The sequence below is a fragment of the Eumetopias jubatus genome, unplaced genomic scaffold (assembly GCF_037043125.1).
Source record: "Eumetopias jubatus isolate StellerSeaLion01/CBP00866 unplaced genomic scaffold, mEumJub1_p1.0 scaffold_9, whole genome shotgun sequence".
Taxonomy (NCBI): Eukaryota; Metazoa; Chordata; class Mammalia; order Carnivora; family Otariidae; genus Eumetopias; species Eumetopias jubatus.
The window spans coordinates 49,273,427-49,298,637 of NW_028274815.1; the positions used below are offsets into that span (position 1 = coordinate 49,273,427).

The 25,211-nt window shown below is 52.7% G+C and overlaps 3 protein-coding genes across 8 annotated transcripts; 2 read left to right on the top strand and 1 right to left on the bottom strand.

Moving 5' to 3' along the window:
- The first annotated feature begins 820 nt into the window (after window positions 1-820).
- Window positions 821-19,590, top strand: LOXL3 (lysyl oxidase like 3). 4 transcript variants are annotated; one of them, XM_088026444.1, is made up of 15 exons: window positions 821-2,592; window positions 4,263-4,426; window positions 5,068-5,282; window positions 12,162-12,254; window positions 12,837-12,896; window positions 15,288-15,507; window positions 15,752-15,932; window positions 16,072-16,226; window positions 16,449-16,616; window positions 16,749-16,911; window positions 17,103-17,346; window positions 17,439-17,554; window positions 17,634-17,770; window positions 17,877-17,988; window positions 18,173-19,590. In XM_088026444.1, the coding sequence occupies exons 1-15, from the start codon at window positions 2,280-2,282 to the stop codon at window positions 18,244-18,246; spliced, it is 2,415 nt and encodes an 804-aa protein (XP_087882570.1). In that variant the 5' UTR covers window positions 821-2,279; the 3' UTR covers window positions 18,247-19,590. The 4 variants fall into 4 exon arrangements, with proteins under 4 accessions (XP_087882570.1, XP_027971946.1, XP_027971945.1 ...); XM_028116145.2 differs by lacking the exons at window positions 12,162-12,254; window positions 12,837-12,896 and having other exon boundaries at window positions 18,173-18,247; window positions 18,350-19,590; XM_028116144.2 differs by lacking the exons at window positions 12,162-12,254; window positions 12,837-12,896 and having other exon boundaries at window positions 821-898; window positions 2,268-2,592.
- HTRA2 (HtrA serine peptidase 2) lies at window positions 18,673-22,064 on the bottom strand. Of its 2 annotated transcripts, XM_028116156.2 has the most exons (8): window positions 21,359-22,062; window positions 21,055-21,259; window positions 20,769-20,963; window positions 20,496-20,528; window positions 20,152-20,257; window positions 19,929-19,998; window positions 19,139-19,234; window positions 18,673-19,031 (listed from the first exon to the last, which is right to left on the bottom strand). In XM_028116156.2, exons 1-8 carry the CDS (start codon window positions 21,862-21,864, stop codon window positions 18,866-18,868), a joined length of 1,377 nt encoding a protein of 458 aa, XP_027971957.1. In that variant the 5' UTR covers window positions 21,865-22,062; the 3' UTR covers window positions 18,673-18,865. The 2 variants fall into 2 exon arrangements, with proteins under 2 accessions (XP_027971957.1, XP_027971959.1); XM_028116158.2 differs by lacking the exon at window positions 20,496-20,528 and having other exon boundaries at window positions 21,359-22,064.
- A 61-nt stretch (window positions 22,065-22,125) lies between these two features.
- On the top strand, window positions 22,126-25,184 carry AUP1 (AUP1 lipid droplet regulating VLDL assembly factor). 2 transcript variants are annotated; one of them, XM_088026445.1, is made up of 12 exons: window positions 22,126-22,286; window positions 22,367-22,504; window positions 22,584-22,734; window positions 22,933-23,131; window positions 23,307-23,431; window positions 23,527-23,600; window positions 23,842-23,908; window positions 24,010-24,112; window positions 24,245-24,364; window positions 24,480-24,595; window positions 24,778-24,896; window positions 25,006-25,184. In XM_088026445.1, exons 1-12 carry the CDS (start codon window positions 22,237-22,239, stop codon window positions 25,040-25,042), a joined length of 1,299 nt encoding a protein of 432 aa, XP_087882571.1. In that variant the 5' UTR covers window positions 22,126-22,236; the 3' UTR covers window positions 25,043-25,184. The 2 variants fall into 2 exon arrangements, with proteins under 2 accessions (XP_087882571.1, XP_027971956.2); XM_028116155.2 differs by having other exon boundaries at window positions 22,129-22,286; window positions 22,933-23,117; window positions 23,359-23,431.
- The last annotated feature ends 27 nt before the right edge of the window (window positions 25,185-25,211 follow it).

The window sequence follows — 25,211 nt, forward strand, 5'->3', positions numbered from 1 at the left end:
GAGGCGGGGCGGGGGCGGGGCCGCGCCACTGGAGGCGTTCCCGCCCCTCCCCCGGCCTCCGCGGCCCGCGAAGGTGGAGCAAGGAGAGCCGCAAAAGGAAAAGGGAAGGGGTCCCCAGCTACTTGGGCGGTTCACCACCTTCAGACTCCCGCCACAGCCCTGGGACGCGCACAAGTGGCTCCACCAGGAGAAACCTCGAGGTTTCGGCCAGAGGGCTCTGGCGCCTGGCCTTATGGGCTGTGTAGGACGTCATATGCTCAACGTGACATCAGAGTGAAGGCCGTGACGTCACCCCGAAAAATGCCAGTGGGCACCGTGGGGCACCGGAGGGACTCTGCGGGCCTTCATCGCCTCAGTTCCCCTGACCGGACCCGCCCCTAGCCCGGCAGGGGTCTGGCTGTTTACACTCCGCGGAGTCCGGGACGTGGGGGAAGGGCTGGGGGCTGGGGACTGGAAGGCTTCCCGGAGCCCGGAGCTGAGCCGCGGCCTCCCGCCGATTCAGGGGCCGCCGCCCAGGCCGGTCCGCGGCCCCGTGGCCTCTTGCGAGTCCAGCTCCCTGACCGCAGCTGCCCGGCCTCCAACCCGCGGGAAAAGAAAGCTTCATTAAGCAGGCCGGGGGAGGGTCGGCGGTGGGGGGTTGGGGGAGGTGGAGCGGCCGCGGCCAGCTCCACGGGGGAGGGGAGGACCAAAAGGAGAAGAGGAGGGAACTGGCCAGGGAGGAATGGAAGGAGAAGGCGGAATGTGGGAGGGCTCAAGGGGACGTGGGAGGGACGAACGGAGAGGGGGGAGAGAGGGGGGGTCCAGTCTCCCCTGGCCGAGCATTTTTTTGGGAAGTCCTAGGACTGATCTCCAGGACCTGGACTCTTCTCCCAGCCCCTAGAGCTCCGCTCAGCCAAAGGTAGGGGGAGTCACGCTGCCGCGGGAGGAAGGGGAGTTTCGGATGGAGAGGATGGTGGAGGGACCACGGAAAAGGGGTGATGCAGGATGGGGTCGAGGGGAACCAACCAACAGAGGGTTTTATCATTGTTTAAAAAAAGAGAGACACAAGAAGAGTGGAGTGAGGAGGCAGATATTTGGCGGGTGGGGGGTCTGCAGGGTGTTCCAAATAGGGCAGCGGCCAGGGCCCTAAGCCTGGAGGCTCCTCTGTGAGGCCCTACCCCTGGGCCCCCAAGCCAAAATGTCCCCAGAACAAAGCTGTCCTGTTGTGTTGTTTGTCTGAGTTGGGGAAAGCATGTTCAGGGGCCGTTGCTGGAGAGGGGCTGTTCTCAGTCCCAGACAGAGGGAAGGCCTTGGCTGAGGAGCTGATTGGCGCCCTGGCCTCCGGTTGCCCAGTGACAGCGATGGCAGTGTTGGCAGGAGGTTTGGACAACCCCACCCCATTCCCCCTCCCAGCTTGAGGCCTGGCCCTCCTGGGCCCCTTGACCCTGCAGGGCATGTGAGAGCCTGTGTGCTGGGTAGGGTGTGCGGGGGGTTCTCCATGCGTCCTGGTCTCTGCCGGCTCCGCCGTGGAATCTGCCCAGACAGGACTCTGGGCTTGGCTCCCAATCACAGAACCTAAGATCTGAGGGGCTCCTAAGCCCCCTGACCTGCTTCTCTCCACAATCAGTAGCTGTCTGTCCTCTGTCTGACTGGCTGAATGGAATCATCTGGGTTCCTGCCGCCACCCCTCCTTGGCTCCTGCCAGGCCCTCCCCCCACCTGTTGCCTGCATCTCTCCATTGCTCTGTGCACTGGCTCTCTCACGGTCCCCTTCTATCCGTCTTCCACATTGTCTCTCTCTGCTGTCTCTTTCTGTTTGCTCCCCTTTTGTTCCCACAGTTTCCCTTCCTCTCACATCCTGTCTGGGTCTCCCTCTGGCTCAGTCTCTATCTCTTTCTCTCAACCATTCTCTGCCTCTTGGTCTCTAATCACGGTCTTTTGAACTTTGGGTCTCTTAGAGCGGTGGGTGGGGATAATGGAGGTGATGATGACAGAGCTAGGAAAGGTCCTTGTGAGGCAGAACAGCTGATGGTGAGGGAGAGCCTCTCTATCTCTGTGTCTGTCTCCCTCTCTCTCCCCCCTCCCTAGTCTGCGCCTCTCGGGCTCTGTTTCTGCTCTTACTGAGTTTGTGTTTCTTTCTCACTTAGTCCCTGGGTCCCTGGCTTTCTCTCACACGGTCTCTGTCTCTGTCCTTTTCGGGGTTCTCTTCCTCTCCTGAACTCTCTGGGACGCAGGCCCGGCTTGGTCTCGCTTTCTCTCACACACTCTCTCTCTCTCTGGGGCCCCCAGGCCTTCCCTGCCATGCGACATGTCAGAACCCGCCCATGGAGCCCATGGGGGCTGCTGTTGTCCCTGCTGTGCAGCTCCTGCCTGGGGTCTCCATCCCCGGCCACGACCCCCGAGGACAGGGCTGGCAGCCAGGGGCTGCGGTTCCGGCTGGCCGGCTTCCCCAGGAAGCCCTTCGAGGGCCGCGTGGAGATCCAGCGAGCTGGCGAGTGGGGCACCATCTGCGATGACGACTTCACCCTTCAGGCTGCCCATGTCCTCTGCCGGGAGCTGGGCTTCACGGAGGCCACAGGCTGGACCCACAGTGCCAAATATGGCCCTGGAACAGGTGAGCAAAGCTCCATGCGTGGCGTAGGTATTGCCTTAAGGCAGGGAGAGGGAACACCAGGCCAGGTGCAGGGAGCCAGGACACCAGAAACAGCCAGTGTCAAGTAGAGCCATGGTTGAGAGTCAGTTCTCAGACCTACGTGACCTTAGGCTGGTCCATGCCTTCTCTGATCTTCAGATGCCCTATGTGCAAAATGACTAGGCGATCTCTAGGTGCCTTTCTTCGGCAAATGCATGATTCCACAAAGACACATGCAAGGACAGCCCTGATACAGGTGAGCCCTGTACAAGTAAAGCACAGTTGGTTTGTTGGAAAGCTGAGAGCAGATAAATGATGTCTGGATGTCCCAAACCAGAAGGCATCACAGATACTGCAGCTGACAAAATCAGATTGTAGGCAAGAGCTGAAACCAGCAAGCTGGAACTAAGTTTTCTTAGAACTAAGCTTTCTTGGAACTAACAAGTATAAACTCTTAAGACAAGAATGAATGTGGGTAGTAGGGGCTTAGGAGGAATTCTGAGACCTGAAAGTGCTTACATTGTATGAGCCCACAGAAGGATTGACGGACAGAAGCCGGTGCAGTCTGCAGCGCATCCCCCACTCCCCACTGGCTGGACCACTTCTGGAATAAAGTGTCCCTTGTAGGTGCCACATTTAAGAGAGACAGTAGAAAATGGAAATGCTTTCAGAGGAGAGCTGCCCAGATGTGAAAGATTGGAAGCCAAGTTTCAAGACGGAATAGCTGAAGAAACCAGGGGTGTTTGGTATGAAAAGAAAAAGCTTTGGATAGCGTTTACCCGAAGGTTGTCTTCAAATATGAGGACAGTCATTTGGCTGAGGGAGTTTTCTGGATGGCAGCAAAGGACTGAATCAGACCTGGTGGGGAAAGTCACAAAGAGTCACTAGGACTTCTGTGATGGTTCCAGTGGCCTGGTGGGGCAGGAAGTAGGCATCCCAGCAAAAGCTGGGTAAGTCCTGTCAGGATGTGCATGATGGGTCCCTGCCATTGGCTGGGACAGACGAGTCACATGGGGTGGAATCCCATGTGGATTGCGTCCATCCAACTCTGAGAAGTCAGATACTCATTTCAGTGTGGTCCAGGGAGAGAGAAAAACAAGGAGCAATGTGGCAGCACAGACAGGGCAGGCCCATGGGAGAAAGTGAGGCTGAGGTGAAAAGATCTTAGATTTCCAAGTCTCACAAATGGCTTAAACCCCTAAGTCCCCGTGTATTGGCTGTGTGGTCTTAGGCAAGTTACTTAACTTCTCTGAACCCCAATTTCTTTATGTAAAATGGTGGCAGGTCTAAGAATAATCATATATATGTATACATGGCAGAGTGCCTAACACACAACAGGTACTCAATAAGTTGTAGTTTTACTGAACAGGTCAGGACTGATCAGAAATTCAGTGTTGACTCTTGATTTTTTATTCACTGTACCAACTTCTTGAGTATCCCCCAGATCACCCCTGACCCCCCATCAATCCTGTGCTCCCTTTAACTCCCAGGGTGTTCTGTCTCTTGCACACCCATTATCTTACCAGAAAAATGGGATCATCATGGCCAGATGCAAGGCCTGTATGCTCACTCTCCCCAAATCCCCATCACCTCCCTCCCTCCTCCGTCCTGCCTCCACAAGCCTCTCTATCCCCCCATCTCTTGCTCCACAGGCCGCATCTGGCTGGACAACCTGAGCTGCAGTGGGACTGAGCAGAGTGTGACTGAATGTGCCTCCCGGGGCTGGGGGAACAGTGACTGTACCCACGATGAGGATGCTGGAGTCATCTGCAAGGACCAGCGCCTCCCCGGCTTCTCAGATTCGAATGTCATTGAGGTCTGCCGTTCACACACACACACACACACACACACACACACACACACACACACACACACCACCCAGGATGACCAGGGTGGTTATATGTGGTTAGAGTGGGTACTAGAAGGTAGGGGATCCCCTATGCCCCGCAGGCTAATTTGGGTTGGTGGAAGGCTTAGGGGGTGGGGACAAAGGATAGAGCTAGACGTATTAAAGCCCAGGTTTGTTTTAGCATTGGCATTCAAGTTACTAAGCCTGGCGCGAGCCTCTCCAGCTTCATCCCTGGTCCCCAGGGCATCCCTTGCTCTCCCTCCTTTCAGGTGTCCCTGCTCTCCTGGAACATCTCCCTTCCTAATCTCTCCTACTGCTTCCATGCCACTTCCTCTGTGAACTGCTCTCTCATGCTGGGGCCGCCTTGGGCGCTCCTTCCCCAACCTCCTCAGCACCCTCAATCGCCTCTCAGAGCACGTGCCCTTCCTTCCACTCTCGTGGCCCAGGAGAGTCAGTTCATCACAGACAGCAGGCATGCCTCCCAGCCCTGTGGCAGCCCCTACTCCCCACGGGCTTTACAGCAAGCACATGATCAGGGTCCATGAGGGTGGGAGGACATGTAAAAGGCGCTACTGATTCTCCTTCCTCTGCTTGTGGTCCCATCCCAGGTAGAACGGCACCTGCAAGTGGAGGAGGTGCGACTGCGACCGGCCGTGGGGCGGGGCAGGCGGCCCCTGCCAGTGACCGAGGGACTGGTCGAAGTCAGGCTTCCCGACGGCTGGTCGCAACTGTGTGACAAAGGCTGGAGCGCCCAGAACAGCCACGTGGTCTGCGGGATGCTGGGCTTCCCTAGCGAAAAGAGGGTCAACACGGCCTTCTACAGGTGAAGGAACGTGGGCGCTGAGTGGACTGGGATTGAGGGGTGCTCACTAAGGGGTGGTGTGTCGACCCCCGGGAGGGTCCGGGGCTCTGCAACAGTGGAGAAATATGGAGGCCCTTTCGAAACTGGAGAGTTGAGACATCTTGTGGGACCATGAAGGGCTCCCTGGGGCGGGTCTGAAATGGGGCAAGCAAAGCTCCTGCTCTTTCGGGTCCGCAGCGGGGGCGGGGCGAGTGGCGCCGGTCTCGGGTCGGTGCCCATGACGCCATCGGTTGGCAGGCAGACTCTCCGCGCCCCGGGGCGCGCGCCAAGCCTGGCCAGGCCACGCCCAGCGGCCGGCGGTCCCGGGGGCTGTTACTGTTGCGGCGCGGGCGCGGCCTCGGGGCCCGCCGTCCGAGCTCAGGGAGCGCGCGGCCGCACTCTGCGGAGGCGGCGCCTGGGTGTGTCCAGCGCGGGCCTGGGCCCGCGTGTCCCCGCCAGAGAGCCAATCCCCGAGGGTCAGAGGGCGCGGGGAGAGGTCAGGCCCTGCCCTCGGGAGCCCCCGGGACTCCTAGCAAGTTTTCCAGAATATCCTTCGGCCGAGACTCCCGGCCCTCTCCACCTGCCTGGAGCCCTGGTGTACGCGCTGGCTTCCAGAGTAACGGATCACGCTGGTGAATGGCTCTGTCCTTAACAGCGCCTCGCTACCCTGGAGTATCTTATGCAGTCCTTTTGAGGAGTTTAGAAATCTTTACAGTCTCTCTGTAATCTATTACGCAGGATAAAGTGCTAATTTGTTTTCAGCTCTTCCTTAGTTGAGTTTTGCGGAAACACCTCTTGACATCTAGCTGAGCTTCCATTGGGCACACAACTTCAGATACGGTCGGATCAGGGCAGGGTACAGTAGAAATGCTCAACTTTGGGTAGAGCATGTCCAGACTTGGTATTGACTTTCTGTTGAGGAAACATCCCACTGTTCCTATTGAACTGGTAATCATCTAAAACCAATTCAGATCTTCCCTTATCCTTGATACTAATAGAAAAGCCTATTTGAACCTAAATCTATGTTGAGTTTGCCCTATTAAATTAGTTGGACACATCTTTTAAAAACCATTAAAAAGCCACCATGAACCTATGAGATTATCCTGAATCTTGACATTTTTTTTCCATTTGTCATCCCTCCCAGCTTCCTCTGGAGGATATACATGATAGCTATGCCTTCTGCCTCATCAGAGTGAAATGTTCAAAACCCAAAGTCTAACTCTTCCTTACTCATCAAGTCTTTACTCATTAGTTGTGAAATATCTTTTCCATTAATTGGGAACAAACTGAACACTACAATGACGTAGCCAACATTTCACCATTTTATCTATAATGGAATCATGGGAGATTTTGTTAATCTCCCTTAAAATCTGGGTATATTATGTTCATGGCCATTCTCCAGCCTTCCAATTTAGTAATCTTATCAAAAAATGAAATCATGGTGGTTTGAGCTAATTTTTACTGAAATCCTTCTAGGTCTCTAAGGATCTCCATATATTTTCCTCACTGTTCACAAACTTTCCATTTAATATTGTATTCTAGAATATTATTCTTTAGGTTAAGGAATCATTTTTCTTCTTTTTGAAAGTCAGTACATTATCCAATCTCTAGTCTTCTCCACACTTGCTCTAATTTTCCTTGCCTTGGCTCTTGGCACATCTGAAAGTTCTTTCAGCCCCAAGGAATATACTTTATCTGGTCTAGAGACTCAAACTGTTTTAAAACAGCTGTGTGCTGTGCTCCCTTACTGTTATCTGTCTTGGGGTTATATTTCTTTCTCTGTGCTGTTCTTTACCTTCCCTAACCCAAGCATCAGGTTCTGAAAGATTAGTACAATTTAAAAAGCAGAGATTTCAGTGATGAGGCTAGTGTGAACAAAGGTGAAGAGATCCGCTCATCCAGTATTTGTTTATTGAGTGTCTACGGTGTGCCGGGGACTGTTGAAGACACTAGGGATTCAACAGTAGGCAAAAGAGACAAAAATCCCTGATCTCATGGACTAGGGAAGAATTGGAAAATAGTAAAATTTTAAAATGCAAGGATGGCAAAGAGTGTAATCAATAAAACTAAGGCAGGGAAGGAGTTAGGAAGTCGAAGTAGGATTGCAGTTTTAGATAAGGCGGTCAGAGAAGGCCTCTTTGAAAAGGCATCATTTGAGAAAAGATTTAAGGGAGGTGAGGGCACAAACTGTAGAAATCTAGCCGAGCATTTACAGGAAGAGGGATCATAAAAGATCCTTGGGGGCAGGGGAGGGGTAGAGGGAAGGAGAAGGCACTCTTGTCACGCTCCTGGAGGCCACTGGGGCTGCAGCTGAGGCAACAAGAAAGAAAATGACAGAAAGGTGCTAGAGGAGGAGATCGGGAAAGAATGGGGAGCCTGATCACGTAGGGACATTTGAGAGACGGGTTTGTTCTCTATGTGAGATAAGGTTTTGAACAGAGGTGTGACATCTGACTTCCATTTTTAAAGTATTATTTTGGCTGTTTTACAAATAGACTGTAAGGGATGCAGTAGAGTCAAGGAGGCAGAGAAATTAGTTAGGAGGTTATTGTCTCCTGAAAGCCAAGTAAAGAAAGTGAGACGTGATGATGACCAGGAAAGTGGTGAAAAATCACATTCTGTGTATGGTTGAAGGTAGAGCCAACAGGATTTGCAGATGGATTTAATGTGGTATGAGAGAAGGAGAGGAATTAAGGTTCATTTCAAGGTTTTGAGCCTGAGCTAAGTATGGAGTTTTGGCCTTTTCTGATAAGGAAGACGGTGGAGCATGTTCTGTGTGAGGAGGGGGTGGGGGACACTGACTATTAAAACTTGGTTTTGGACCTGTGAAATTTGAGGTTCTCGAAGACATTGAATTGGTGAGGCTGAGTAGGCAATTGGGTATATGACTCTAGAGTTCAGTTGAATAAAAGTATTATAAGCCCTGAAACTGGACAATGTCACCAAGGGAGTGAGTGTAAACAGGAAAAGAGGGGTCCAAGGACTGAACTGAGAGCTTAAATGTTAGGAGGTCAGGAAGATAAAGTGAACACGCTAACAGTGAAGTGAGGTAGAAAGAAAACCAAGGGACTGTGGCGGGCTGTTAGCCAAGTGACGGGCTTCAAGGAGGAGAGGGAGAGAGTGATCACCTGACTCAGTGCTGCTGGTGAGTTCTTTTAGAACAAGGACTGAGAAACAAAAACAAAGATTACACTCTTTGCCATCCTTGCATTTTAAAATTTTATTATTTTCCAATTCTTCCCTAGTCCATGATTTAGCAAAATGGAGTCATTGCTGACCCAGACAGAGATGACAGTGACTAGGATATTTTTCAAAAGATGGTTGACTAGCGTAGAAGGTTGTGCTGGAAAAGTAATGGAAGGAAGATCTGAATACTTAAGAGCCAGAAAATGGAACGCTTTTCATGCCAGATTAGAGAGTTTCATCTTTATCTTATGGCAAAATTAAAAATAAAAGTATCTGTATGGGACACTGATAAATTAAGGCCAGTGTTGTTAAAGTGTACCCAATAGTAGTGAATTGGAGAGAGGAGGTTCTAGATGCAGTAAGGCTAGTTAGGAGTTTGTTATAAAGGTGAAGCTGATTCGGAGGGTGACAACCAAGAGGGAGGGGGATGAACAGCTGTAGGATGACTGGTAACAGAAAATAAGAGAAGACATACAGGAAATGACCCTGAAGCTGCTGGAAAGCAGGATGGTGTGGGCCATCAGGCACCTCTGGGCTTCAAGGTAGTATGCACTAGCTTTCCAAGGGAGCCATCCTCGGCAAGTTTGAAACCCAGCAGTTATCCCTAGGTATGCGTGGTCTGAAGTAACTTGCAGAGATCAGCAATATCTGTGTAGATATTGCAATCTGTTACTGAATCTGGGATATGAAGGCTGGAGAAGGACACATACTAAGTAGAGAGCTCATCCGTAGTGAGGAAAGGGGTTACAGGAGTCCTGGGAGATTCTGTGATGGGGATATGATCTAGATTTCCTTTCACAGGTCACATCAGACAGAGGGAGCATTCTCACAGGTAATACCATCATAAAGGATAGGCAAGGTCATTACAAAGAACTCCACCTTCCTTAGAGAAAGAAGATACATCGGCTAGCTTTTAGAGGAAACCAGTAAGATTTTGGGAATGAGAAAATCAGAACATGATGTATTTATCATTTTTCCACTTGGTTTTATAGTTCTGCCCTAGAACACGTGAAAGTTGTAGAATTTTAGAAGAGGAAAAGAATGCAAAGATAATTGAATCATTTACCGGCCTTTTGCAGGCAAAGAAATTGAAGTTCTAAGAGCTCAAGGGCTGAAAGCTATTTATTGAACTCCTGCTATTTGAAACGCACTGTGCAAGGTGCTGAGAACACAGAAGTGATGAGAGATCATGGAAGACCTGACAGGCCACTTAAGGATTTGGGTCTTTATAATAGAAGCCCTGGGAAACAAGTGAAGTGTTTTCACAAGGAGGGCTGTAAGAGGCCATGATGATGAGGTTTGGGGCTCCAGAAAATCACTCTGACAGCATTTCTGAGAATGGTTTGGAAAAGAACAAGAGTGGATGAACTGGAGAGATGTTTAGGAAGTAACACTGACAGGACTTGGTTATGGACTGAGTTTGGGAGTCAAGAAGAGAAGGTTAACTCTTAGGTTTCTGGAGTGGATTTTACTGAAAGAATTATGGGTTTATTTTTTGGACCTACATTACATTTTAGAAAACTTTGAGACATCTAAATAGAAACATCAAGAAGGCAATGGAATATACAAGGTTAGGTGTAAATGAGAACATATAAAGAGAGGATATGGAATGATAGAATGCCTCAGACAGGACTCCAAAAATTTAAGTGACTAGCTAGAGGAGGAGCCTGTGAAGAAGACCAAGAGAGAGCAACCAGAATTAGGAATCAAACCAGACTAGTAGTGTTAGGACAGCCAAGGAAGGAGAGAAGATGAGAACAGCAGTGTCAGATGCTACTGAGAGGTAAATAAGATGAAGATTGAAACTGTCTACTAGCTTTATTATCGCAGAGTGATGGGGAAAACCAGAAAAGAGCAGGTTAAGGAATGAGTGGTAAGAGAGAGGATACAGAAGTGGAGCGACTCTTGACAGTGTTTTCTATGAAAAAGCGGGGAGATATGGGGTGGAGGCTGTCGCGGGGGGGTGTGTAGGAGAGATCTGAACATGTTAAAACGATTCAGTTGAAGAGAGATTGTATGTGACTTCTCAACTGAGGAGAAGAAAAGATCCTAAGGGATGGAATTCAGAAACACTGGGGGGAGTGGCCTTAGAGAAGAGAGACGGAATGAGAAGGGGTGCACAGATGTAGGTACATTTTGATGGTTGAAGAAACAAATGATAGGAGGAAACAAGCACATTTGTGAATGAAGGAGTGTAAATAAAGACAGATATCAGTACTGGTCCTAAACAAGCACCAGGTTCTTAATATAATCTATATTGTACTTTATATATAACTAGGTATGCCATATGATATTTAATATAAAAACCTTATAAATAACTAAGAGAAGAAGTACTTCTAAGTTCCTAGACAGTACTACATCTTTCTGAGTACTCGGAGGATCAAGATAATCTTGAAAGAAAACACAAAATATATTTCATTTTAGATCTGAGAAAAAGACATTTGGAGAAAAAGTTTCACACTTGTATGATGAGAGGTTCTAACTCTTAGTAATGTCTCAGGAAAGGGACCTGAGAGTTATTGTACACTCTTTTCTAGGAATGTTGGACATATTGGATATTTTGATAAAAAGACCAACTAAATACCTCCTCAGGAAGAAGCCAGGGCAGGAAATACCAAGCAACTCCAGTGCTCTTTCAGATCTACATACTAACATCCTCGTACATCTGCACACAGTATATTAGGTCCAGATAGGACTCCTCAAGAGAAGACAGCAGAGTAAGAATATGTTTAAAGAAAGGATAAGTAAGATGCTAACAGGGAGTCCCATAAGTTCATAAGGACAGACAGGTAAAACCTGCACTCATCTGCACGTAGTTGGACAGGACAGAGAGGGGGCACAATTAAAGTCTTTGAAATCAAAGGGAGAAGGAGAGGAGAAACAGACCCAGTTTCCAGACATTAGACTTAAGACAACCTCTTGAAGAAGAAAATAGGTCACATATTTAGGCCAATTAAAAAGAAATAAAGTTTTAGAACTTATTTCTCTGGAAGTAAGTCTGGGGGCTGAACTTGGTTTGTGAATGACTAAAGCATATGGGATTTAATTTAGGCAGGAAGGATGCTGGCATCCTAACCCACCTGGCCTCATGTTCCCCAGTCAAACCAAGTTAACGTCCTTGGACGTTATCATGTATAATGTAGGCCCGGCTGAGGAGAAGCCTCTTCCCCCTTATACTTCCCCCAAATGGCTCAGACTCCAGCCTCAGCCACCAGCCTTGGTCCTGGTCCACAGGCCTCAAACCTAGAAATGCCAGAAGTCAGAGAGAATCCAAGAATAAAAGACAGTCAGCCTCCCTATAACCAGGCCACTTCTCTCTCCTTGCCTGGTCATTCTGACCATATTAACAGTCCTAACACCTTCCTACTTATACCCTTCCCCATAGCCCTCCCCTCGAGTTTAGATCAACCCTGATATTGACCCTAGCCCTCATTACCCCTCGGCCCCAGCCTAATTTCTGTGGATGCTGGTATAGGGGCGCTATCAGCCTGAGTCCAGGTGCCTCACTGCTGCTCATCAGCCTGGCCATGGGCATATGAAGCCAAACAGCTGTGAAGGGTTGAGCCTTGGGAATATCTCTCATGTCATAACATCCTGCTGACTTTCCAACTTCCGTGTTGGAAAAGAAATTTGCCCTCGGCCCCAGCTGCACCAGCCTTTCCCACCTGGTTCTAGACTGATCTTGATTCTGCTATTGTCTTATCCTCGCAGAAAGTTGAGGAAGCGAGCGGCCAAAACCTCGGCCCGGCGCCCCAAGCCCCTTGGAAGGTAATGGGGCAAGAGCCCCGGGACCTCCTGCTCGCCCCTGTGGCCCAAGGAGGTGGATGGATGGAAGGCAGCCTATCCATGTCCATCCCAGAACCCAAGCTAACTAACCAATTAGGGATGTAACTGCAAAATGGCCATGGGGGGGGGGATGGGGAGGCAGGCGTGGGGATGGGCAAGCTTTGATCTTAGAGTGCCCAGGAGGAAATACTTGAGGAGAAGCTTCCTCCCCCTTATACTTCCCCCAAATGGCTTAGACTCCAGCCTCAGCCGCCTGCATGCTTCCTACCCCCTACTCTTCATCCCCCCCCCCGCCCAGTTCACCCACATTCCCCTTCTCTCTCCTCCCTTTACCTCTTATCCCCTCTCCCCTCACCCCCTGGACTGACTAGATTTCTCGTCACTGTTGTGGAATCCAGAGAGCAACCTGAGTCCCTAAAATGGAGTTCAGTGGTGTGCAGCAGTCAGTAGGAGTGGAAAATCTGGCCCCCTTCACTTTACTCCTTCCCACACTCTGCATAAAGCGTCCTTCCTGGGCCATATACCTAACCACTACCTCCAGTAACTTCTTTCTCCTTTTTTCAGACCAATCACCAAGTTTAAAGTCAAACCCAAACCCCCAGTGGGCAGGGGATCAATCAAGAGGTAAATGAAGTTCAGGCTGGGTGTGAGGAGCGGGAGAGCGCAGTGATGAGTCAGAGCAATGGGGCTGTGGCCAGGAAGGGGTCCAGGACGCCCCCACCAAGACGTGGCAGAGCAGCAGTAACTGTAACAAACCACCTTCCAGATGAGTCACTGAAACGTAAAGTGATGCTGGTCCTTATGTTGGTTTCTGGGGAACTATGCTTGTCACAGGATTTTTGCAAGTCCCTTCTTCCACATGCTTATTTATCTTCCCCCAGTGAATTCTAGCAGATCCTCTGGCACTTTTGTCCTTCAGATGCCACACTTGCCTCTCCCTGAAGAAGTTCAGTTTGCCTAAGGGATCCATGTTCCCAGCTTACCTTTATTTGATCAGTTTTTTAAAAATACGTGCTACCAGCTTGGAGGTGAGACTCAGGGTCCCCTCTGGAACCTTTGCCAGGGATGGGATCAGATTATAGTCCGTGTGTCTCTGGCCCAGTTGACACAATGAGGTTCCCCATTCCCCAGTTTTCTCATGGGTTCCCTCAGAAATCAAGGGAGTGGAAAGCTTCCACCCCAGCAATTACCTCTCACTAGGCTTCCAAAGGCCATTTGCTGTGAGAAGTCTCCCCAATAGCTTCTTCAGCCGCGGCTGAAGAGGAAGAAAATCCCTCCCTTTCTTCCGTCCCCTCCTCTGTTCTGCACATTCTAGGATCACCCAGTGGTCCCCTGGTGGCCCTCCTTCCCCAGCTCCTCCTTCGGGTGGCTTCAAAGGAGCTCGGAATTTGGGGGTGTTCTTGTAGTGCCTTCTAGCTAAGGGTCATCTGTGCCCAGCATGGCCATGCTCTGGTCTTCCCTGAACCCCAAACTCAACTGCACACTGCTGTTTTTACTGTGTTCCTTGTGGAGAAAGCGGAGGAGGAAGTTTAAAAGAGCGATCTCTTTTTCCTGTGATGGCCTCTTTGACTTTTATGTTCAGCCACACAGGACTTTGGGAGAGTACCTGATCTGTCTGAGCTTCAGAATCCACTGATCCTGAGCCTCCAAAGGTATTCTGTAGTCTCCAGGTTTCCTTTGTCTGTTGTAGTTATAAACTTTTCCTCTTCTCTGCATCCTCTAGCCAGTGACTTCAAGTCGTCAGAACTCTTCCTTCCTCTGATATCAAGTGATGGACACGTTACTACAATAACTCATTGCCAAGCCAGCCTCGCAGGCTCACTTCACCAATACGAGCCCTTCTCCCTGGGCACTGCTCTCATCGCGTGCCCCACTGCCATCTCTCACTCTGTTAGTGTCAGTGAACAAGCCCCCTCGATCTCACAAGGCATCTCTTCCAAGTGCTTCCAAGTTTTAACGTCTCTAGTTTAGTCCCATTTTCATGCTCGGGTGGCTACGGAACATTCTGTTACGTTTAAAGTGCAGAACCATGGACTACCTTATTAAAGCTCAGCTCAGGTCTGGAGAGATCTCTACCATTCCATTCTGTTGTGCATATTCACTCCCCTCTGGCCATGTGGTCTCTAACTTGTTGTCTGTCTTACATTTCTACATCTTCATTCCCACATGTGCCAGCCCCAGTCCTTCCCTCTGTCCACCTTCTGGTATATTCTTCTCATACCCACCCATCACATTCTGGCCTGGAAGACTCTGGCCTCGGAGAAGCCATGTAGACCCAAGACTGACTCACTGCTTTACATCCCGACCCTGATTCAGACCTCAGCCTCAGCGTAATAGCGAGCTGTGCACCCCCCCCCCCCCCGGCTCTTCAGGCTTCCTGTTTGTGTCAGCCACTCCTTCCTGCCCATCTCTTTCAGCCAGGCAGTCCTGGCTTGCCCCCACCCCCCCGCCCGGCACAGCAGTCTCAACCCCAGCCTCCGTTAGGGCCAGCAGCCTGAAACCATTTGGAGCAAGGTTTCTGTCAGGCAAGTCAAGACTAGCTGTCCTGGGGCGCCTGGGTGGCTCAGTTGGTTAAGCGACTGCCTTCAGCTCAGGTCATGATCCTGGAGTCCCGGGATGGAGTCCCGCATCGGGCTCCCTGCTCAGCGAGGAGCCTGCTTCTCTCTCTAACCCTCCCCCCTCTCATGTGCTCTTTCTCTCTCTCATTCTCACTCTCTCAAAATAAATAAATAAATCTTTAAAAAAAAAAAAAAAAGACTAGGTGTCCTGCCCAGAGAGGTCTTGGCTGCAGGTCCCCCCAAACCCTCCTGTCTGGGTAATCTGGGCTTTTTCAGCCTGGAAACTTGCCCGTTCCCTTTGTCTCTATGGAGGGAAACGCAGCAGAGAAGAGGGGAAGAAGGGATAAAATGGCCACGAAAGGTTGGGGGATGGTGGAGGCATGGAGGGGAGGAGGGTTGTGGGCAAAGAGGTAGGGGCATTGTTTTACCCGACTGCACCCCACTCCTGTCCCCCCAGGCTGCTGGCCCAGCGGCAGCAACACTCCTTTGGTCTGCATGGGGTGGCGTGCGTGGGCACCGAGGCCCACCTCTCCCTCTGCTCCTTGGAGTTCTATCGTGCCAATGACACCACCAGGTGCCCTGGGGGGGCCCCTGCGGTGGTGAGCTGTGTGCCAGGCCCTCTCTACGCAGCATCCAGTGGCCAGAAGAAGCATCAACAGTCGAAGCCTCAGGGGGAGGTGTGTGAGACAGTGACTATAACCTTCCCCACCCCAGGTGGAGAACCCCATAGCCTAGCCACCCCCTGACTAAGCACAGCCCTGACCTTTGAGGACAGAGAGGAACCTCTCTCCAGGGGGTGGGCCACAGACCTGAGACCACCCCCTCCCTCCCACCAGAATCTCATTCATCTCCCAGGTCTACTTAGCCCTCTGTGCTGATGTTTCCATTCACTGCTTTTGGGCACATCTCTCTCCTCTATAGACCCGAGTGCGTCTAAAGGGTGGGGCCCACCCTGGAGAGGGCCGGGTGGAAGTCCTGAAGGCCAGCACGTGGGGCACAGTCTGTGACCGCAAGTGGGACCTGCAGGCAGCCAGCGTGGTGTGTCGGGAGCTGGGCTTCGGGAGTGCTCGAGAGGCTCTGAGTGGTGCCCGCATGGGGCAGGGTGAGGGGGATGAAGATGGGAGGAAGAGGGAAGGAGAAGGTACACACTCTCCTGGGGGGTACATTCCTTGGGAAGGAGACCCCGAGGCAGAGAGTGAAGGTCCAGTTATAACCTCCTGATCTTTGACCTCTCACTCTAGGCATGGGTGCCATCCACTTAAGTGAAGTTCGATGCTCTGGACAGGAACCCTCCCTCTGGAAGTGCCCCCACAAGAATATCACAGCCGAGGACTGTTCCCATAGCCACGATGCTGGGGTCCGATGCAACCTGCCCTACACTGGGGTAGAGACCAAGGTCAGTTTTCTTTCCAGTTCAGTTCAAGGATCTTGCATCCTCTCCAACCCTGGTCATGATGTGCAGCCTGACAGCTTCCCAGCCCACTGTCCCAGGCCCCCACCATCTGGCAGCTCCCATCCAATGCCCCCACTTGCCAGCCCTTATGTGCCTCTGAGTCACCCGTCAGCCACATGCCTGCTGCAAAAGCTTACCCAGAACTTCCATTCTGTGTCACTACAGATCCGACTCAGTGGGGGCCGCAGCCGACATGAGGGGCGAGTGGAGGTGCAAATAGGGGGACCTGGGTCCCTTCGCTGGGGCCTCATCTGTGGGGATGACTGGGGGACACTGGAGGCCATGGTGGCCTGTAGGCAACTTGGACTGGGCTATGCCAACCATGGCCTGCAGGTGAGTGAGGGGAGGGAAACCAAGGCCTTTGCCTCCAAAGCCTGTGTTTGGGGCAGAGGACTGTGGAAATGAGTCCCTTGGCCCAAGAGGCTGGATGGTGGGGCTCACAGAAACACCAACATATGTTCCCAGGAGACCTGGTACTGGGACTCAGGGAATACCACAGAGGTGGTGATGAGTGGAGTGCGCTGCACAGGGTCTGAGCTGTCCCTGGACCAATGTGCTCATCACAGCACCCACATTGCCTGCAAGAGAACAGGAACCCGCTTCACTGCTGGAGTCATCTGTTCTGAGAGTGAGTGAACCCAGGGAACAGAGGCTCTGGGCCACCCCCTTGGAGAGAAAAAGAGAGCTGTAAGCTGGAGGGGTACTCCTCGCCTGTGAAGAACCAGCTTCTCCCCCTCCACAGGGAGAGGAGAGGCACCCCCATCTGCCCCCCCGCCCCCAGCACTGACCTCCCACACTCTGTTTCCTTCCTGGGGGCAGCTGCATCAGATCTGCTGCTGCACTCGGCCCTGGTGCAGGAGACGGCCTACATCGAGGACCGGCCCCTGCACATGCTCTACTGCGCCGCCGAAGAGAACTGCCTGGCTCGCTCGGCCCGCTCGGCCAACTGGCCCTATGGCCACAGGCGTCTCCTCCGGTTCTCCTCCCAGATCCACAACCTGGGACGAGCAGACTTCAGGCCCAAGGCTGGGCGTCATTCCTGGGTGTGGCATGAGTGTCACGGGTGAGAGGGGCAAGCAGAAGGGCAAGGTCACTGGAGATAGGGCAAGCCCACTGGGGGTAGGGAAGGCAACAGGGGTCCCCTTGTCCCCACAGGCACTACCACAGCATGGACATCTTCACCCACTATGATATCCTGACCCCCAACGGCACCAAGGTGGCTGAGGGCCACAAAGCTAGTTTCTGTCTAGAAGACACTGAATGTCAGGAAGGTGAGTTGGGCCTCGAACAGACACCGGTATCTCCATCCCACAGCCTTGCCTCACACTGACATATGCCAATCCCTCTCAGATGTCTCCAAGAGGTATGAGTGTGCCAACTTTGGAGAGCAGGGCATTACTGTGGGTTGCTGGGATCTCTACCGGCATGACATCGACTGCCAATGGATTGACATCACAGATGTGAAGCCAGGAAACTACATTCTGCAGGTGCCGGGGGCCTGAGATCCAGCTGGCAAGTGGGAGGAATGTTTGTTAAAGACACCCTTGGATTTGAGGGCTGCAACTGGTTATGTTGCCTTTCTCCCACTCACAGGTGGTCATCAACCCCAATTTTGAAGTAGCAGAGAGCGACTTCACCAACAATGCAATGAAATGTAACTGCAAATACGACGGGCACCGCATCTGGGTGCACAACTGCCACATTGGTATTTGGTGGGAAGAGGAGCCCAGAGAGACTGGGGGATGGGAGGGAAAGACCTTCATTCTCGTCTGCCTAAGTTGGTTCTGTGTCTTTCCACCCACCTCTGGATCTCCCAGCCTCTCCACTTCCACCCACCCTTCCCCACAATGGGTCTGTTTCCTCACCTAAACTGCCCATTCACCTTGCAGGCGATGCCTTCAGTGAAGAGGCCAACCGGAGGTTTGAGCGCTACCCTGGCCAGACCAGCAACCAGATCGTCTAAGGTGCTGCCACCCTCCTCCACAAACCACCACTGGCCCCTAAGGGTGGGGGTCTGAGGCTGCCATTACCTCAGGAGCTTACCAAGGAACCCCTGATGTCAGCAGGCCAGCCGCACTCATCCAGTGTGTGCTACGGATGTGGACTGTCAAGCCGAGGTTATCGCCCTCCTTCCTAGGCCAGCTGCCGGATCTGTGGCCAAGCGTGGGGAATTTTTGCTCCCAGGCCCAGCACTGAGCCAAGCACAAGACAAAGAGCAGCACCTGATTAACTGCCCAGAACAACAGACAGCAGCAGCTGGTTTTCTTGAATAGGGAGGTCAGAATGGTCAGCTCCAGTATCTCCCCTCAGCTGAGAGGGGATACAGCTTTACCTCTAGCCTTTTTGTGGGGGAAAAGATCAGTACCCCCCCTTATTTTTGACTATAACATGATGCTAGGTATAATTTTATTTTATATAAAAAGCATTTTTATGATTCCTCAGAGCCCAGGGATTGGTGCTGGTGGTTGGAGGGACCTGCCCCCCACTGGTTCATTCAATCCTCTGTCCAGGTACCCTCAGAGCCTAGGCCAGGAAAGCAAGGTGGAAATCAGAGCAGGAGCCTCATACTTCTGCTGACCTACTCATTCTGTGACTTCAGGGGTCACATATAAGGTTAATGTTTCCGGTCCCCGCCGGATGCGCACTGCCAGCTGGGATTGGGTTCGAACAGCTTCATAAATATCTTCAGCGTTTTGTACCAGCTGCTCCCCAATGGCCAAGATCACATCACCCGGCCGTAGACCAGCCCTATGGTGAAAGACGGACAGAGAGAGAAAGGAGGGAATAGACAGCCCAGTTCAAGGGCACATGCACACCTCACCCATCCCCACCTCACAAAGCAGTCTCTCCCTCACCGGTGTGCAGGGGAGTCCAGGATGACTTTATGGATGAGCACACCATGCTGAACATCAGGAAAGCTTGGTTCTCGAAGCTGTAGTTCAGCAAGGATGCTGAAAGGACAGAGATCACTCTGTTAACCACACCAAGGCACTCTCCCCATCTTGCGTTCACCTCAAATCTCGCATCAGCACACTGACAACTGCATGGACAAGGGCATGCACTAGATACTCTGGATACAAAGGCAACTGGCTTTCTGCCTTCTGGAAGTTAGGAAGTGGGACATGTATATAAAAGGTAACTAATTCCAAGTGATACATAGTATTAAGACAATAACACTACTGTCATTTTAGAATTCTAAGAGCAACTTTAAAGAAAGAGTAGAACTTAAACTGAGCCTAAAAGAATGGTTCTGGTATTTAACTATATAAAGCAAGAACAACATAAATAAAACCATGGGAGTAGGAAATCAGGTTGGCTGGAACAGCATATATTCATGTAAGAAGCCAGATCTGGAAGGTTAAATTGGATACAAACAGAAAATGGCCCCTAAATACCAGGTTAATGGATTGAAGTTTTTAAATCAAAGCAGTAACAGGATGCAATCAATCTGGTAGCAGGCGTACAAGATGAATTGGAGTGAGAAAGTCAAGATCATGAGAGAGAACAGCTCTTCTGATAGCTCCAAGTATGAGGCAACTTATCTTAGATAAAGATAAAATTGAGAACAAAGCTCAACAGAAGTGCCAGTTGCCCACAACTGAATACACTGGTGGTCCTACAGGTCACTAGCCCTAAAGCTCATACCTGGGAGTCAGGGTCAGCATCATCACCCCAATGTAGCGGCGCTGGGACCCACTGATTCCAAACCAGGAATCTGTGATAGAGAGACAAATGAGCCTCACCCAGCTACCTCCTTCCTTCCCCAACCCTTTCCTCCCAATAGACAGCCCCCCAGCAAAGCCCAGTGAATGGCCCTCCCACCACTTAAAAGGAATCTCCCCCATCCCCCCCGCCAAGCCAGGCTCACTCTTCTTTTCCCCACGATGCAGAAACTCTCGAAGGCGATCAGAAGGGATGGCAAAAGAGATTCCAGCTGTGACCTTCATGGTATTTACTCCAATCACCTCCCCATCCTGCAGGGATAGAGCCCACTCACTGTTCCCTAGCCCAGACACATAGTAGGAGATGGGACTACCTGAACAAGAGTAGCTTGGAGTACTGGGGAGGTGGGGAGACCTGCTTGGATTCTGGGAGATAGCCAACAGGAGAATGCTCAGAAGCTTGACCAAACATCATTGAATTAGGGGAAGCACAGCCCTTCTCACACCGACCTGGGGCAGGGATTCTTGGAAAGAAGGATGTCCCACTCACCAGGTTAACCAGAGGACCTCCAGAGTTTCCAAACTGCAGGACAAGGAGAAAATATGGAAGAGATCCAGGGACTCTATGTCTGGGGGCATGACCAGGATGTAGGCACTTTCTCCAAATTCTCTCCTTTCCCAGCCCAACCTGAGTGGCCACATATGTGCAGCCCAACCTCTGTATATAGGCTCATCCACCATCTATCACAGTTGGTGCCTGCACCCCACAGCCTCTCCCCCAACCCCCAACCTAGTTTGTCATTTCTCTTATGTCAGAACGCACATCAATAGCTGCATCAGTCTGGATGTATTCCACATTGGTTTGGGGGAGGCCCAGGTCTCTGGCTGGACGCTGAGCAGAGCTGACAATGCCAGAAGTGATCGTATTCTGCAGTGCAAAGGGACTTCCCATGGCAACAACAAACTCCCCTTGCCGGACATCGGCTGAGCGTCCCAGGGGTAGTGTGGGGAGAGGCTCCTGAGGGGAGAATGGGTACAAGAGAACTGTCACCTGGAGATGTGAGCAAATTCACAGACCCAACCAGACCCAGCCTGCCCAGACCCCCCACCTTGGTCTGAATCCTCAGCGTGGCAATGTCTGCCACGGGATCCACAGCTGTGACCATGGCCTCATACGTGTCACCGCTAAGCAGCCTCACACGGACCCGGCGCCGATCAGCCACCACATGAGCGTTGGTTACGATGAGCCCGTCGGCAGCCACCACGAATCCTGAGCCATTCGAGATAGGGACTTCGCGGCCCGAGAAAGGGTGCCTGGGATGGGGGAAAGCAAGGATTTAAGGAGGCTCAGACCCCTGCTCGCCCGCCCTCCAGCCCGCGGTTTGGGTGCCTTCTGCTCTTCCCCACCGTTACCGGCCCAAGATCTCGATATAAACCACAGCAGGTGCTGTCTTCTCCACCACGTCTGCGATGAAGTTGTACTGGCTCCGGGGAGAGGTGGGCGGCGAGCCAAGGACCGAGGCGAGGACCGCTGGGGGACCCCGACCCCCGCCCCACAATAACAACAGTACTGCCCCCCCAGCGCCCAGCGCCACCGCCAGCCATACGCGCGGACGGGTTCCAGGGGTCCCTGAGACCTCCCGGGTCCTGGGATCTGGGGCCCCTGCAGTCAGCCGTGCTCGGGAATCCCAAGTCCCCGACGTCAGACACGTCCGTGGTTCAGGGACCCCCACAGACAACCGGGCCAGGAGACTGGGGGTCCCATAAGTCACTCGGGCCCGAGGGTCAGGAGTTCCTGACGTCAGCAAGGCCCGAAGGTCAGGGGTCAACAGGGGTCCCTTCCCCCAGCGAACCCCCCCCAAAGCCCGCCATCCCCGGAGGTTCCAGCCTGCACCCCGCCCCGCCCTCAGTGCAGCCATCAGCTCCGCCTCGGCTGCCTCCTCGCCCGCCCTACACAGAGGCGGCGCCCTGGACGCGAGCTAGCGGACCCAGGGACGCGGGGCACGCCGGTACCTGAAGTCCTCCAGAAGTGCACGCCGGGACCCAGGATTCCGGGAGGCCGACTCCGCCCCCGCCCCGCGAATGCCGGGAGTTGTGGTCCCCGCGGGACGCGAGTTATGAGGTGGCCCAAGGCCCCGCGAGGCATGCTGGGACGCTAGCCCTTCCGGGGCGCCTCAAGACCTCGGGTGCCGGCACCCTGGGCGGATGCCCGAAGACTCCGCCTTCCCAGGAGCCCCTGCGGCGGGGCGCGAAGATGGCGGCAGCGGCCGGACAGCTATAAAGCGGCAGCAATGGATCCTTCCCCGGCGCTGGGGCCGGAGCGGCTCTTTGACTCGCACCGGTAAGAGCCCTGGTGGAAAGAGGCCGGCTCCCGCGTCCACGCGGGCTTCGGCGCCCGATCACCCCGCCTTTCGCCCCCAGGCTCCCGGGTGACGGCTTCCTGCTCCTCGCGCTGCTGCTCTACGCTCCAGTCGGGTTCTGCCTCCTCGTCTTGCGCCTCTTTCTTGGGATCCACGTCTTCCTGGTCAGCTGCGCTCTACCAGACAGTGTCCTTCGCAGGTAACAAACCGGGGGTTCGGGGAGGGTCTGGGCTGGGCCCGGCCCGAGGCCGTGAAGTCACCATTGCCTGCGCCCCCAGGTTCGTGGTGCGGACCATGTGTGCGGTGCTGGGGCTCGTGGCCCGGCAGGAGGACTCCGGACTCCGGGATCACCGCGTCAGGGTCCTCATTTCCAACCACGTGACACCTTTCGACCATAACATAGTCAACTTGCTCACCAGCTGTAGCACCGTGAGTGGGGGGCGAAGCCGAGAGCTCCACGGGGCGGTTCCCTGGGGCCCAGCTCGAGGCTCCCCTTTGCCCGCCCGCGTTTCCCTTGGGGACCACGAAATACTGAGCCTCACCCCTAATCCCGCTTCTTTACCGCATATGTCAGTGTTTCTCACTTTCCAATGTTCTTTTCTTGCTTTCTCTCTTCTCGATTCCCAGCCTCTACTCAATAGTCCCCCAAGTTTTGTGTGCTGGTCTCGGGGCTTCATGGAGATGGATGGGCGGGGGGAGTTGGTGGAGTCACTCAAGAGATTCTGTGCTTCCACGAGGCTTCCTCCCACCCCTCTGCTGCTATTCCCTGAGGAAGAGGCCACCAATGGCCGGGAGGGGCTCCTGCGCTTCAGGTGGGTGAGCACAGGTATGGGTCTCCAGCTGGGTAGGTGGTCAGGCTTGGGGGCCCTTGAGTTTTCAGTTTTCAGCCCTACCTCTTTCGTCCTAGTTGATTTCTGTTCACTTTTAGTTCTTTTCTCCTGTATCTCTTTATTCCTCATTTATCTACTTGTACAGTTTGACAGTTTTCTGTTCTGAGTCAGGTGCTGACCGGCTGGCTAGAATCCCCATCGTACTCTCTCTTCCATCTTCCAGTTCCTGGCCATTTTCTATTCAGGATGTGGTACAACCTCTTACCCTGCGAGTCCAGAGACCCCTAGTCTCTGTGGTGAGTGTGTGTTGGACAGGGACTCTCTGGGGCTTGGAGGGTAAGTTTCCCACTCCTGGCCCAGGCTTAGAACTCACTTCATGCCCTCTCTCCAGACGGTGTCCGATGCCTCCTGGGTCTCAGAACTGCTGTGGTCACTTTTCGTCCCTTTCACAGTATATCAAGTAAGGTATTAATTGTCTTCACTTTTTGGTGGCTGGGAGAAGCTCACCTCAAGGTCAGGGAGGTTGCCTCTTCCCTGTCTATTTGCAGATCGCTTAGTATCAAGGTTCTATCACAGAGGCAATACAAAGCGTTTACTATCTGCCCACCCTGATCACAACTGTTACGTGAAAAGACATATCAAAGGGGGAAAGGGTGACAGCCTCTACCAAGAAGCACACAACATGGTCCTGGATTTTTTTTTGCAGGTGGCTGCCCCCTGTTCATCGCCAGCTGGGGGAGGGGAATGAGGAGTTTGCCCTCCGTGTACAACAGGTGGTAGGGTACACAGGCAGGGTGGAGGTGGGGTTTTTCCTTAAGGGTAGGAGGAGGAAGTCTTGAGACCTTGACAGTGTCAACCTTCCAATTCTCCCTAGCTGGTGGCCAAAGGATTGGGCCAGACAGGGACACGACTCACTCCAGCAGACAAAGCAGAGCACATGAAACGACAGAGACACCCCAGGTTGCGCCCTCAGTCAGGTATGTGGTTTCTGTACACAAAGTTGTTTGGGTTTTCTCAGCTTCTTGTGATTCCCTTCCTATTCCTGTGCTCGTCAGCCTCTCCTTCCTCCCAGTTCTCCACTCACCATGTTTCGGATTTCTTTTTTGCAGCCCAGTCTTCTTTCCCTCCCTCCCCTGGCCCTTCTCCTGGTGTGCGGCTGGCAGCTCTGGCTCAGAGAGTCAAGGAGGTTTTACCCCATGTGCCACTGGGCGTCATCCAGAGAGACCTGGGTATGGGAAAGGGTAGCCTCACACAGGAGACAGGTGCAGAGAGGAAAAGTGGGTGGTGAGGGGAGAAAGTGAGCAGGGAAACAGACTCCCTTCTTCTCTCTTCCCTTCTCCCCAGCCAGAACTGGCTGTGTAGACTTGACCATCACTAATCTGCTTGAGGGAGCTGTAGCGTTCATGCCGGAAGATATCACTGAAGGGACCCAGTCCCTTCCCACAGCCTCCGCTCCCAAGGTGAGACCCAGGAAATGGTTAGGTCCAGGACTAGGGCTGGGATGGGCAGTCTACATACTCCCTATCGAAGTCTCTTTTTTGATCCTGAGACCCTAGCACAGTGCCTCTCTTGCAAAGTAGGCATTCAATGCGTGTTTAATGATGATGACTTCGCAAGCCCTCTGACATTGTGATCACCTCAGTTCCCCAGCTCTGGCCCGGTGACCCCTCAGCCCACAGCCCTCACATTTGCCAAGTCCTCCTGGGCCCGGCAGGAGAGCCTACAGGAGCGCAAGCAGGCACTCTATGAATATGCGAGAAGGTGAGGGGCTTAGAGGACAGTGGGTAGGAAGGGGCAAGTTGGAGAAGAGAGCTAATTATAGGGCTAATGTGGGAAAGCCCACACAATGTCTTCTTCCTATGTCTCGCAGGAGATTCACAGAGAGACAGGCCCAGGAGGCTGACTGAGCACAGGATGGCACCCAGAGCCGCAGGACGGAGACTGGGGGCAGCCCTCACCCAACTTAACAACTGGCTGGAAGGGTGGGTGGTAAAAAGGGAGGGATGGGGCTCCCCCCAAAATCACATTAAATTCAGGGTTTTCACTCAAGGTCTCTCTTGCCTCTCTGGGGCTCAA